This window comes from Hemicordylus capensis, chromosome 4 (genome assembly GCF_027244095.1).
Source record: "Hemicordylus capensis ecotype Gifberg chromosome 4, rHemCap1.1.pri, whole genome shotgun sequence".
Taxonomy (NCBI): Eukaryota; Metazoa; Chordata; class Lepidosauria; order Squamata; family Cordylidae; genus Hemicordylus; species Hemicordylus capensis.
The window spans coordinates 66,645,459-66,658,368 of NC_069660.1; the positions used below are offsets into that span (position 1 = coordinate 66,645,459).

The window sequence follows — 12,910 nt, forward strand, 5'->3', positions numbered from 1 at the left end:
CCATGTACACCACTCTGAGCTCCTTGGAGGAAGAGCAGGATAAAAGTGTAAATAATAAATAAATAAATAATGTTATCCTTGCATTTTAGTCCTACAACGTTGCATGTGCGTCGCAAAAAAAAGCTGAATTTTCCCATTATAGGAGAGTTGTGCAAGCTATTTATGTTTTCAAAACGATTCGGCCAAGCCAAAGTATTTTACTGCTGAACAACGTGTAATCTGGAAAGTGCCCCATATTGTGACTTCCAGATAAAGAATGCTCAACTTACAATGAAAACAGAACTCAAGTGGACCAACGTATGCAGGATTAGAACACCAGAGTTTCCTCAGTTTGGTTTTGTCTGATACTTTATTTCCAGAGTTTCAGATGGAGGAGTTCTGAGTCTGTATATAGATAACTTTTCAAAAAATTGGAAATTGGATTGTAGAGTTGTTGTTGCCTGCACTACACATACTTTTTTATTCTACTATTGACTCTGTCAAGCTAGCATTGTGAGTTTCTGTAGTGCTTCTAGCAGTACCTGCAGAATAGCCAAAACTAGTTCACACCAGCAACATAACCAACACTGCTGCAATTTATAAGTGTATAGCAGTTGTAGCGACCTATTGGATGGTATCTGTGACATCATCCATAGGAACATAGAAAGCTGTCTTCTACCAAGTCAGATCATTAGTCCATCTAGCTCAGTACTGCCTTCACTGAATGGCAGCGGCTTTCCAAGATTCAGGCAGAAATCTTTCTCAGCCATACCTATGCCAAGAAGTGAACATGGGACCTTCTGCATGCAGGCAGATGTTCTACCACTGAGATGTGCCCCCCTAAGAGGAATATATTATAGCAAACAGTGCTCACATGAACCCATGCAAATGTAAACCAGGGCAGGCACTGCTTAGCGAAGGGGGACAATTCATGTTTACTACCACAAGACCAGCGCTCCATCAAATTCATGATGAGTGTCTGGCATTTTAAGAGTTTTCTCACATTTGAAAAGCATGAGGTAAAGCAACAGATGTGTGCACATCCATTTTTATCTGCGTGTGTGTACAGTTTATCCTCTCTCAAAAGGCGGGGTGAAGGGGTAAACTTCAATAGTGACTAGTACCTCATACCCAACTCAATTTACCACATCAAAACATATCCATTACAAAGAATTTCCCTTATCGCTTCCAATAGTACGTTACTAATATCTCAAACATTCAATGGTTGTCAAAACATAAGACTGTAAAACAGAACATATAAGAACAGCCCTGCTAGATCAGGCACAAGGCCTATCTAGTCCAGTATCCTGATTCACACAGTGGCCCAGCAGATGCCTCAGCCCTTTCTCCTGCTGTTGCTCCTCTGCAACTGGTATTAAGCGGCATCTTGCCTCTGAGGCTGGAGGTGGCTCATAGCCACCAGACTAGTAGCCATTGATAGACGTCTCCTCCATGAATTTGTCTAAGCCCCTTTTAAAGCCATCCAAGCTGGTGGCCATCACCACATCCCATGGCAAAGAATTTCATAGAATAATGATACACTGTGAAAAAGTACTTCCTCTTGTCCGTCCTAAATTTCCCAACCTTCAATTTCATGGGATGACCCCTGGTTCTGGTGTTGTGTGTGTGAGAGAGAAATTTATTGCTGTCCACCCTCTCCACTCCATGCATAATTTTATACACCTTGATCATGTCTCCGCTTAGTCGCCTCTTTTCCAAGGCAGATGCTGTAGCCTAGCCTCATAAGGAAAGTGCTCCAGTTACACAATTAAAAAAATATTAAATTGGAATATAAGAATATGAATCTAATTAAAAAGTTTTTAAAACATACACAATAATGGCGCAGCAGGGAAGTAACTTGCCTAGAGAGCAAGAGGTTTCCAATTTCCTGCTGGTATGTTGCCCGAACTATGGGAAACATTATAGAGCAGCAGCAATGTAGGAAGAAGCTGAAAGGCATAATCTCATACTGTGCAGGAGATGGCAATGGTAAACCCCTCCTGTATTCTACCAAAGAAAACCACATGGCTCTGTTGTTGCCAGGAGTCGACACCAATTCGACCGCGCAACTTTACTTTGCTTAGGATCAATATACAGAGGACCATTTAGGATCAAAATAAAGAGCCACAGCAGCAAAAATAACACTCATATTACAGGGCCTCGAAAGAGTCCTGTGTGAATGACTAGAGTCATTCTAGTGTTGGGGAGGCAGAGCAAATATTCTTTCAAAGGAAACAAAAGGGAGAAAAGATTCTAAAAGTGCTGGATGCTTTCCAGATTACACTCTAGAACAGCAGTAAAATGTTTCAGCTTGGCAGGATCGTATTGAAAACGATCCCCAGAATCTCAAACTCCTACAATGGGAAAATAGAGCGATTTTTCTGCAATGGACTTGCAATGTTGTAGCACTAAATCACAAAAATAAAATCGGAAATAATGCATCAGAAATGTGAACGACACCTTGCTGTCAGTGCAGGGACTGCAGTGTCATAGCGCAGGAAGTACGGAAGCACACTTTGCAGATCCATAGTGGCAATGTGGTATGGATTAATCTGGAAAGCACCCTGCAGGGGAGAGGAAAGATAGCCCTCTAGGAAGTTTTTCACACCCAAATTTACCCTGAAGTCCCTGGTGTCACTGCTATCTGGGCATTCATTCATGTTGTACAGCTGGAGTACTCATCTTGGAAAGAACTTCCAAGGAATAATAAAAAATAACTTCAACATTGTACAAATTTAGTTGTGGGGGAGGCATGGATCACGTCTCTTGTCATCCAAGACATCATAAACACTTTTCAAAGAGATGTTCATGACAGGTGCATAATTACCATGTTCCACATAGCATTTCCAATGGGAATGGCCACGCTAATAGATAGAAGAGAGGCTACAGATAGCATCAATGTGCAATTTGAGTATGGGGTGTGGGTGGGGATGAGATTTCCTTACAATGGAGGCATGATCCGGACAAAGAAATGACCCTATGCCCTGCAACAAGAATTGCAGCAGATGACCATTTCTCATAAAAGGAATAATTCATACAATATGATGCTTCCTATCTGCTTTTTCTCTTTCATTAGATCATAGCCATGTAGGGGGGGAACCGTGCAAAAATTTGAAGTGCATACTTCATTGTGGCTACTCTGTCTCTAGTCATGGCACAATATATATTGTATTGGCACATGAAACAGACATATTTTAGCACCACTCCCCCCCATGCAACCAATGACTCATCCTCACTGTTTGATCCCACTCAGAAATAATGTTTGTGTTTGCAACGCTAAACATACTCGATGTCTAGATGCCTGCTTGCTTAGAAGCCCCTCTTTATTTAATGGGACTTCTTAATTTCTAGTAACTGCACCTAGGACTGTCCAGCCTTCCCGGGAGGGAAGTCCCATTTGAAAATGAGCAAATCGTTCAAGACCGGAATGCCACGGAGCCTTTTCCATCGGGGTGAGGAATAAATACAGCAGCTCTATTAATGACAGGCAGAAAGCAGCGCCCGTCTTCCCAGCCTAGCGAGTCCCACTGAAATCAGACGACCTGCTGAGCAAGGACTTCGAACCGGGCTGTCAAAACGCCTCTTTCCATAGGAGTGATGAATAACCAGCTCTGTAAATGATTGGCGGAAAGCGGTGCCTGTCTTGAAAGGGCCTCCAGTAATTTGCGGTGGCGGCCACAACCCAGCAAGATGGCGCCGTGCAGGATCCGGCTCCGGTGGGTGCTGTGGACGGTCGTCTTGGGACTGTGCATTGCGCTGCTGCCGATACTAGTTGTGCTGGTGGCTCGAACTTATACTACGCGAGTCTCCGCGGCGGCGGGCCTTGCGCTTCGGGGGCAGAGTGCGCATCAGTGGGTTATAAAGACCGCGCAGCCCACTGCGTTGAGTCCGCAAGAGCGGCAGGAGCTCAAGGAAGCTCTGAAAGGTAAAGGAAAGGAAGTTGGGAGGGATTTGTGACGCACGGAGCCATCCTCTCAGCGCCCCCGTCAGGCTGAAGCAGGCACAACGGTTAATCCCCGCGAACTGGACGAGCCGGGGGGGAAGCACCTTTTCACGGTGGTGACGCTCTTTTAAGAGGTGACAGTCTCGGTTCCGTCCAGCGCGAATGCGTTGGGGTAGGTGGGGGGCGTGAGGAAACCGTTGTTTCATACCTTTTGTGATCATGGAAACTCCTTCAAGCACTTATTGGGGGGGGGGGCGTTGAAAAGTGCTATATCAGTATTTTTAATAACAGCTGTTTGAGAGGCAGCTTGCGTGAAGGTGGTTATACCTTTATTAAATTGTAACAACAACCACAGTTTAAGTCTATGTCATCTCAACTGCAGTCTTCCCTTCTTCAGTTTACGCCAACGGTCTCGATTTGAGGCTCGGTTCCAACAGTAATTCTCCTCTGATCTGGCACCACCAACAGAAGAGAGAGAGCGCGCGCGAGCGCACATCTGTTCAGACATTATGCTGTATGTGCCTTACAGGTATCTGTGTACAAAGGTACACATTTTTATGTGAACGGCTGTACATGGTAGCCCTGTTCAGCCGTTATTTTTAGCCTACTTTCCAGTAGGCTAATGAGATCACCCAGCAATCCATGTATCTGTGTCGTCCTCCTGCCCTCACCCATCAACTTCTCAATGCCTGGACCAATATAAACCAGATTGGGTACAGTTGTAGGCAGGGGTGTAGCTATAACTCAGCGAATGGGTTCAAATAATCTGGAGCCCCCAGCTCCTGAGGGCCCCCAGCTCCACCCCTCCCTATTTCTTCATTATCTCCCTCACTCCGAGGGGCCGCCGGGGAGAGAGGCGAACACAGGTCCCCTCTCCCCTAGCTACGCCCCTAGTTGTAGGAAGGCACCCATAAGGACAACTCAACGGCATAGTTTGTGATGATAACATCCACTCTAATTCAAGATGGCAGATGCATAAACATTTTAGGCGCAAGAGGGGCTAACTTGTTGACCACCTAACCAATTTGAACCAAATGTGGTAGAGTTGTAGTGAGTGACAAACAGGGACACCTCAATGGCGTGGTTTGTGATTATGCCATACATGCCAGTTCAAGATGGCAGACATGTGAACATTTGAGGCACAATTTGGCTAACTTGTGAACTGCATATCTTGTGCTTTGAACCAAATTTGCTACAGGTGTAGGGACACATAGGGACGGCTTGAGGGCTTAGTTTGTAATGATATCATCCACCCTGATTCAAGATGGCGGACACGTGACTGTTTGAGGCGGAAGTGGGAACCGATTGGGACCAAATTTAGTACAGTTGTATGGACCCCTCAAATGCATAGTTTGTGATGATGTCATCTACCCCAGTTCAATGTAGCGGACACATGAATGTTTGAGGCGCAAGTAGGCTACCTTGTGAACTGCCTAGCTGATTTAGACCAAATTTAGTCCAGTTGTAGGGATAGTGAAAGGGAAGTAAGCAGATTAGTTCTTACTAGAACAACCTGTTTAAAGACTGTACTCTCATACAGTAATGAAAAGTGGGAACAGAAATTCCACCCTGACCCATAACTCACAGCCTCCACCGTGCCACACAGGGTATATGCTGGCATTCATCTGAAGAGGTGAACTCCATATCTGTGATGTCAGCTCATCTCCCAATAATGGAAACACCCGAGTGCTGGACTAGGACCGGGGAGACCCGAGTTCAAATCCCCATTCAGCCATGAAACTAGCTGGGTGACTCTGGGCCAGTCACTTCTCTCTCAGCCTAACATACTTCACAGGGTTGTTGTGAAAGAGAAACTCAAGTATGTAGTACATCGCTCTGGGCTCCTTGGAGGAAGAGCGGGATATAAATGTAATAATAATAATAATAATAATAATAATAATAATTATTATTATTATTATTATTATTATTATTAAGGCATTTGCCTCTTCGTATTAACACCTGCATTTCCGTGTATGGCACAGAGGAGATCCTGAGTGACGTGGTGGGGCGGAACTCCCACTGCTGTACACGAATCTTTTGAAAACATCTGAATACAGATACTGTTCATTTAAAAAGTGGACCTAGGTACAACCCCCCATGCAGAGTACAGATAAGAAATATACTGCTGTATGTACATTGAACATGAGTTATTATTTATTTATTTATTAAAATTTTCTTATATACCACCTCCTCCAAAGACTCTAGGCAGTGAACAACAATATCAATAACAATTAATTAAATAATAATAAATAATTAAAGGCCAAGCACCTGGCAAAACTAGTGGGTCCTGAGAAGGGCCATAAAAGCAGCCAGGGAGGGGGCTGAACAAATCTGGAGGGGAAGAGTGTTCCGAAGAAGAGGGGCGGCCATAGAGAAGGCCCTCCTATGGTCCCTGGCACCAGGCACTACACCAGGGCCTGGAACACCAAGGAGGGCCAGCTGAGAAGACCTCACAGGTTGGGATACAACTGGCCAAAAGAGGCAATCCCAAAGATATATAGGTGCTAAGCCCATATGGGTTTTATAGGTGAGAACCAGCACTTTGAATTGGACCTGGAAGCAAACAGGCAACCAGTGCAGTGACCATAAAAGAGGTGTAACATGATGTGTGAAGAACTATACATAGATATAGAACTGTACATGTGTGCACTGTACACAGATTGTACATGCAATGAACATAATGTATAAATAGTAGGGATGTGCAAATCAATTCGGGTACAAAATGATTTGTACCTGAATCTGGCTGATTCAGGCGATTTGTGACAGAACAAATCGCCCCTGTGCTCAATTGCCCAGATTCGGGTACAAAACAAATCACCCAGATTCAGACCTCCTAAAATTCGGGGATTCTGACCTTCATTTTGTGGCCAAAGTGGGTTGTGTGGTAGTGCCCAATGAGTGGAAGCTACCACCCAAATTTCAAAGAAATTGGGCAAGGGGGTGATTTATTTATTTTTTGGAAGTTTTTGTGTCTTTAAGATTTTCCCCATTGTGAATAATGGGGATTTCAGCAGCCTTATAGCTCCACATGGGGGGCACCAGGGTGATCCAGAGTGGGTTGTGGTGGGTGGTAGTGCCCAATGGGTGCAAGGAAGCTATCACCCAGATTTCAAAGAAATTGGGCAAAGGTAATTTTTAACAATTTGTTTAAGTTGGCATGTCTTTTTGGCAGATTTGGGGTAGAAAGGGGGTTTCAATGGCAGAAGAGTGGGTCAGGTAGTCGTGCCCCAGTGGGTGCCTGCTTCTACCCAGATTTCAAATAAATTGGTGAAAGGGATGATTTTTAATTTTTTTCCTGAAGTTTGCAAGTCATTACGCTTTCCCCCCCTAGGGAATAATGGGGATTTCAGCAGCCCCATAATTCCACTTGAGGGGCACCAGGGTGGCCCAGAGTGGGTTGTGGTATAGTGCACATAGGGTGCCAACCACCCCCAAACCCACAAGCCCATGGGGCACTGTGTTTTGTTGTATCTGGTATGGGATCCGTTGATATGCATTAGAATGGGTTCTGCACCTGCGCGGAAGCCTCTCGGTGTCGAGTTTTACAGCTCCTTTCAGGAGCCTGCGCCCCGCCCCACGTGACCACGTGGCTATTTAAGGTGGGAGGAAGCGCAGGCTGCTCAGTTCCTTTGCGACCGCCGTGGAAATCACTTGGTTTCTACGGCTCCTTCGCGCTAGATCCTTGGAAAAATTCTCGTTTTTGATTCACTGGCTTTTGATATTTGGACTGTTTGACTATTCTATTGACTGCAACTATCGTATTGACCCGGATTGAAATTACCTTGATCTTCTTGTTCCACTGTTTGGCGAAAGATCGGACTGATTCTCTGGCTTTTGACTTCGGCTTGTGAGTACCATGGAGTCTCCTGTGGGGAAACGCAATTTTAAACGCTGCACAGAGTGCAAAGCTAAATTGCCCTCGCAGGATCGTCACAATTTATGTCTATTGTGCCTTGGCGAAGCCCACAAGACTGCGGCGTGTAAAATCTGCCTATTGTTCTCAAAACAAACTAGGAGAAATCGCGAACTGCGTTTAAGGGCCGCTTTATATGATGATGTCCTATCGGGGCCCTCTTCAAAATCTCCTCAGCCGCATAGCTCGAAGGACCTGGGTCCGGCCCAGTCTAAAACTTCGAAGCTCCAGTCCAAAAAGTCCCCTAAGTCCTCGAAGAGGCCGGGAGAGAAAATGGCGTCCGCAACTGCTCCCGCCAAAAAGTCACGGCACCGAGCTTTGTCGGAATCGACACCCTCGCCGAGCGCCGCGCAAGAGGTTGTGTTCATCTCGGAATCGACGAGTACGGTACCGAGAAAATCTACACCACAACCTTCGCCACTGACTGAATCGACTTCGACATCAAAGTCTCCAGCTGAACCTCTGTCGACATCGAGACCTGCTGCTGGCTCGACATTGACGCCACCTTCCATGCCGACAACTACTGAGCCCCGGTCGACATCGAGATCTGCTGCTACCCCGACGTCGACACAACCTTCGATGCCGAAAACTGTAGTTCCAACGGAAGCAGTGGAAATTGCCACTACCCATTGTTCCTCGACATCGACACAGACACGAAACATCTCGATGCCGATGGTGGTACTCGCTCAGCCGTCTAAACAAACTACAAGTGCCTCGATACCGACTGCCAGGGAACTGCTACCGGCGCCGACACCGATTTGTTCGCCGTCGATATCGAGGGAGGAAATTCAAGCTTCAGCGCTGAATACCCCTGTGAATGTCACAACTGTGACTCCACGGTTTCGGGCACCCATGACTTTTACTTTGTTAGAGACTGTGGAGGTTGAGGCCCCACAATTAGACCCCTTGATTAAAATGCTGGACTCTACTGCTACCACCCCTGCTACTTATCAAAGCTTCCCCAAAACTGAAGATACGGCCTTCAACGCCGGGACCAGGGTGCTAACAGCTGAATGACTTGCCTCACCGACTCCATGGCACACTTGTGGATTCAGCCATCAAGTGTCACCCTCAACAGAATCTGCCTTGCCAGGGACTGTTTCTCCTGGAGCGGGTTATGACTTCCAAGAACACCGGACATGGCGGTCTGCCATGGCAGCTGCTCCACTTCTCAATAGGACCTTTACTAACATGGGGACACAGACAAAAGCTCACACCGCCTCGGCACAAACCCAAACAGAGGTTCGAAATTTTCTTGATGCGGATGCACAAACTGACCCTGTTCCAACCACTCACCCTCGGAGGGACGCGTCACCTCAAATACCATCTCACCATTCTATTTCAGACCCAGAATCTGGTGAAAGTCACCATGGGTCATCAGACTTCGAATCCGATGGGGAAAGTATTGAAGCGGACCCATCTCCAGATGTGGCTACGCCATCCCATGTGTCTCCAACAGAAAAATTAAAAGCCTACCACTCCCATGTTAAGCGTATGGCGAGTGCACTAGGATTGGACCTTAGTTCACAATTGAAGACAATAGACGATCCTGTCTACAATTTCATGCGAAGATCGCAGTCGGCTGAACCGGTAGCGCTTCCCCTACTACCAATAATTTCAAACGCTGCGCAGTGCGCCTGGGAAGTCCCTCACACCTCCACCCCAACGTCTAAAAGACTGGAAGGACTTTACCGGGTTCAGGAGAGGGATAATACCTACCTCTTTAAACACCCAGTCCCTAATTCGTTGGTCATCGATTGTGCCACGTCCTCCAAATCTACTCGACGTCATACTACACCTGCAGATAAAGAAGGCAGGAAGTTAGATGTGATGGGAAGAAAATTGTATTCCACCTCGTGTTTATCGGTGAAAGTAGCTAACTACCTAGCTTGTATGTCTAAGTACAGTTACTGTATTTGGGAAGATCTAGAAAAGAATCTAGATTCCATGCCATTAGAAGAAATAAAACAAAAGTTCTGAAAAACATTACAAAGGGCGGGGGACCTTACCTGTCAGCAGCTAAGTACTGCAAAGCACCTGGCGGAGTCTGAATCCCGCTCCATCACAACAGCCATCACCTTGCGTTGACATGCCTGGCTGAGATCGGCAAACCTGCAACAGGACATGAAGGACAAAATTGAGGGTCTGCCTTTTGACGGCAAAGGTCTCTTCTCCGAGGAAACAGACGCCACCATGGAGAAGATGAAGAAATCAAAATTTACTGCTAAAACCTTCACTTCGACAGTTTCACCGGCTACGTCTTATGGCAATAGACAACGTGCCTCGTATAGGCGGGGTTCATCATATAGACAACAGGACTGTAGAGACTTCCGGAAAACTTACCATCAGTTTTCTAAACGGTCAACCCAACAAAAAGGAAAATTTGCGTCCAACCAACGTAACAAACAATCGGACAGAAACAAGCAGCGTCTTTGAAGTTCAGGACAGCCCATCGTCCACAAATGGTACTTCCCTATTCTCCTGCTCCCAGAACATCAACGAGCAATGGAGTCTGGTCTACAACATCCCAGAACCGGACCCACTCGCCGCCAATTCCATCAGGCTGGCAAGTCGTGCAAATGCATGGCGCAACATAACATCAGATCGTTGGGTCTTAAAGATTATTCAATCAGGTTATGCAATAGAGTTCAAGACCAGACCAAAATTCAGGAGAATTCGCTTCACACGTGCAACACCTCCTCTTCTACAGGAGTTGGAGGAACTCCTACTCAAGAAAGCAGTAGTACCAGTACGATGGGCACACCGCCGGGAAGGATTCTACTCCCGGTATTTTCAAATTCCAAAGAAAGACGGAAGGATTCGGCCCATCATGGACTTGCGACATCTGAACAAGTTCATTCAAGTGAAAAAGTATCGAATGACGACGTTACAGGACATCCTACCTCTTCTACATCTGGAAAGGTGGTTTGTGACGTTGGATTTGAAGGATGCCTATTTTCACATTGGGATCCGACCTTCCTATCAAAAGTATCTATGGTTTACAGTGGGGACCTCGCTGTACCAGTACAGGGTGCTACCGTTCGGCCTTTGCACGGCCCCCCGTCTCTTCACGAAGTGTATGGCAGTGGTAGTCGCCCATCTCAGGACAAGAAGTCTGAAGCTGTATCCATATCTGGACGATTGGCTTCTATCCTCAGCGAGCAGAGAAGAATTGCTGTCACAGATAACATACATGCTGGAGCTACTCCAGGACTTGGGCATACAAGTAAACTGGAAAAAGTCGAAACTAACTCCAGCAAAATCCATATCTTACATTGGAGCTCAGCTCAATGCTACATTGGGGAGGGCGTTTCTACCGGAGGACCGGTTTCAAACCATAGCGTCCCTGGTCGGGACTTTTCAGTCCACGCCACAACAGACAGCATGGCATGTGCAACGTCTGTTGGGCCTGATGGCGTCTTGCAGGACAACTGTACGATATACGCGCCCCAAAATGAGGAAACTGCAGTTGTGGTTCCTGTCCTCCTTCAATCTACTCAGAGACAGCCCCGGGAAACTACTGACAATTCCGCTACCAATTCTAAGATCTCTCTCCTGGTGGACCCAGCGATCAAATCTGCTCAGGAGAGTCCCGTTCCACGTCCAGCTTCCATCCGTATGGGTCACAACCGATGCCTCTCTCCGCGGATGGGGAGGTCACTGCAATGCCACTACGACACAGGGCCTTTGGACCCGGAGCCAGAGTCTCCTGCACATAAACTTCTTGGAGCTGCTAGCTGTGTTCCAAGCCATGAAGGCTTTTCTTCCCATGCTACGTGGCAGGGTAGTCCAGTTACAATTGGACAACACCACAGCTATAGCCTACCTCAACAGGCAGAGAGGAACAGTCTCCAGATCCCTCTGTGCTCTCAGCGTCCAGATCTGGCACTGGTGCATCAGGAACAGCATAACGCCAGTTGCAATTCATATAAAGGGCTCAGACAATGTGTTAGCCGATGACCTCAGCCGCTCGTTCACCAAGGAACGTCACGAGTGGGAGCTGAATGACCAGTATCTTCATCAGATCTTCAGCCAATGGGGTCAGCCGGAAATAGACCTATTTGCCACTTCAGAGAATGCGAAGTGCAGACGGTTCTGCTCCAGGGCAGGACACGACCCGAACTCACTGGGAGACGCGTTCCAGATAGACTGGTCGATGGAAAGGTGCTACATGTTCCTACCGTTACCACTATTGAGCAGAATCATAGCCCATCTCCTGCATACCCCTGTGAGGTGCATCCTGATTGCCCCATGGTGGCCGCGCCAGCCATGGTTTCCGCATTTACTCAAACTGAGCTCTCATACTTACAAAAGACTGCCAAATCGCCCAGACCTGTTAATCCAGGAACACGGTCGGGTACTGCACCCAGAAGTACTGACGCTTCAACTGACAGCATGGCGGATAAACTGCTGAAGAAAATCCTTCTGAACGTTAGAAAACCATCCACTAGAAAAAACTATGCTAGCAAGTGGAGGCGGTTTTTGACTTATGCAGAAACGCATGGATTCCGACCACGGCAGGCATCCATACGACAAGTCCTACTGTATCTTACGGACCTTAAGGAATCAGGTCTCTCTAATGTGTCCATACGAGTACACTTAGCTGCCCTTACGGCAAAACACCCTGGGTGGGATGGAAAGACACTGTTCTCCCACCCGACATGTAAAAACTTCCTAAAAGGACTGTCCAATCTCTACCCTCCTACACGCAAACCTATTGAACCTTGGAGCATATCCTTGGTACTCTCTGCTTTAACAGAACTGCCTTTTGAACCCATGAACATGGCCACACTTTGTCATGTCTCCTTGAAGACGTCCTTTTTAGTGGCTATCACAACTGCCCGGAGGGTAAGCGAGCTGACTGCGCTACGCATGGATGTTCCTTATAACCGGTTTTACCTGGATAAAGTTCTTCTGCGTCCGGACATCAGATTTAAACCCAAAATAGTTTCAGAGTTCCATGTCAATCAGGACATAGTTCTGCCAACCTTTTTTAGAGCACCGTCGACTCCGTTGGAGAAGGCTCTACATTCACTGGATGTCCGCAGAGCACTACTTTACTATCTTTCAAGAAC

General features: G+C 46.8%; 1 protein-coding gene across 8 annotated transcripts in view; it reads left to right on the forward strand.

Moving 5' to 3' along the window:
• Positions 1-3,599: 3,599 nt before the first annotated feature.
• PM20D1 (peptidase M20 domain containing 1) overlaps positions 3,600-12,910 on the forward strand; it is a 37,811-nt gene continuing 28,500 nt past the window's right edge. The window contains exons 1-2 of one of the 8 annotated variants that reach the window (XM_053246663.1): positions 3,600-3,904; positions 4,320-4,451. In XM_053246663.1, the coding sequence (XP_053102638.1) occupies positions 3,670-3,904; positions 4,320-4,451 (367 nt within the window). In that variant the 5' untranslated portion in view covers positions 3,600-3,669. The other 7 variants (XM_053246662.1, XM_053246664.1, XM_053246668.1 and 4 more) reach the window with 7 other exon arrangements.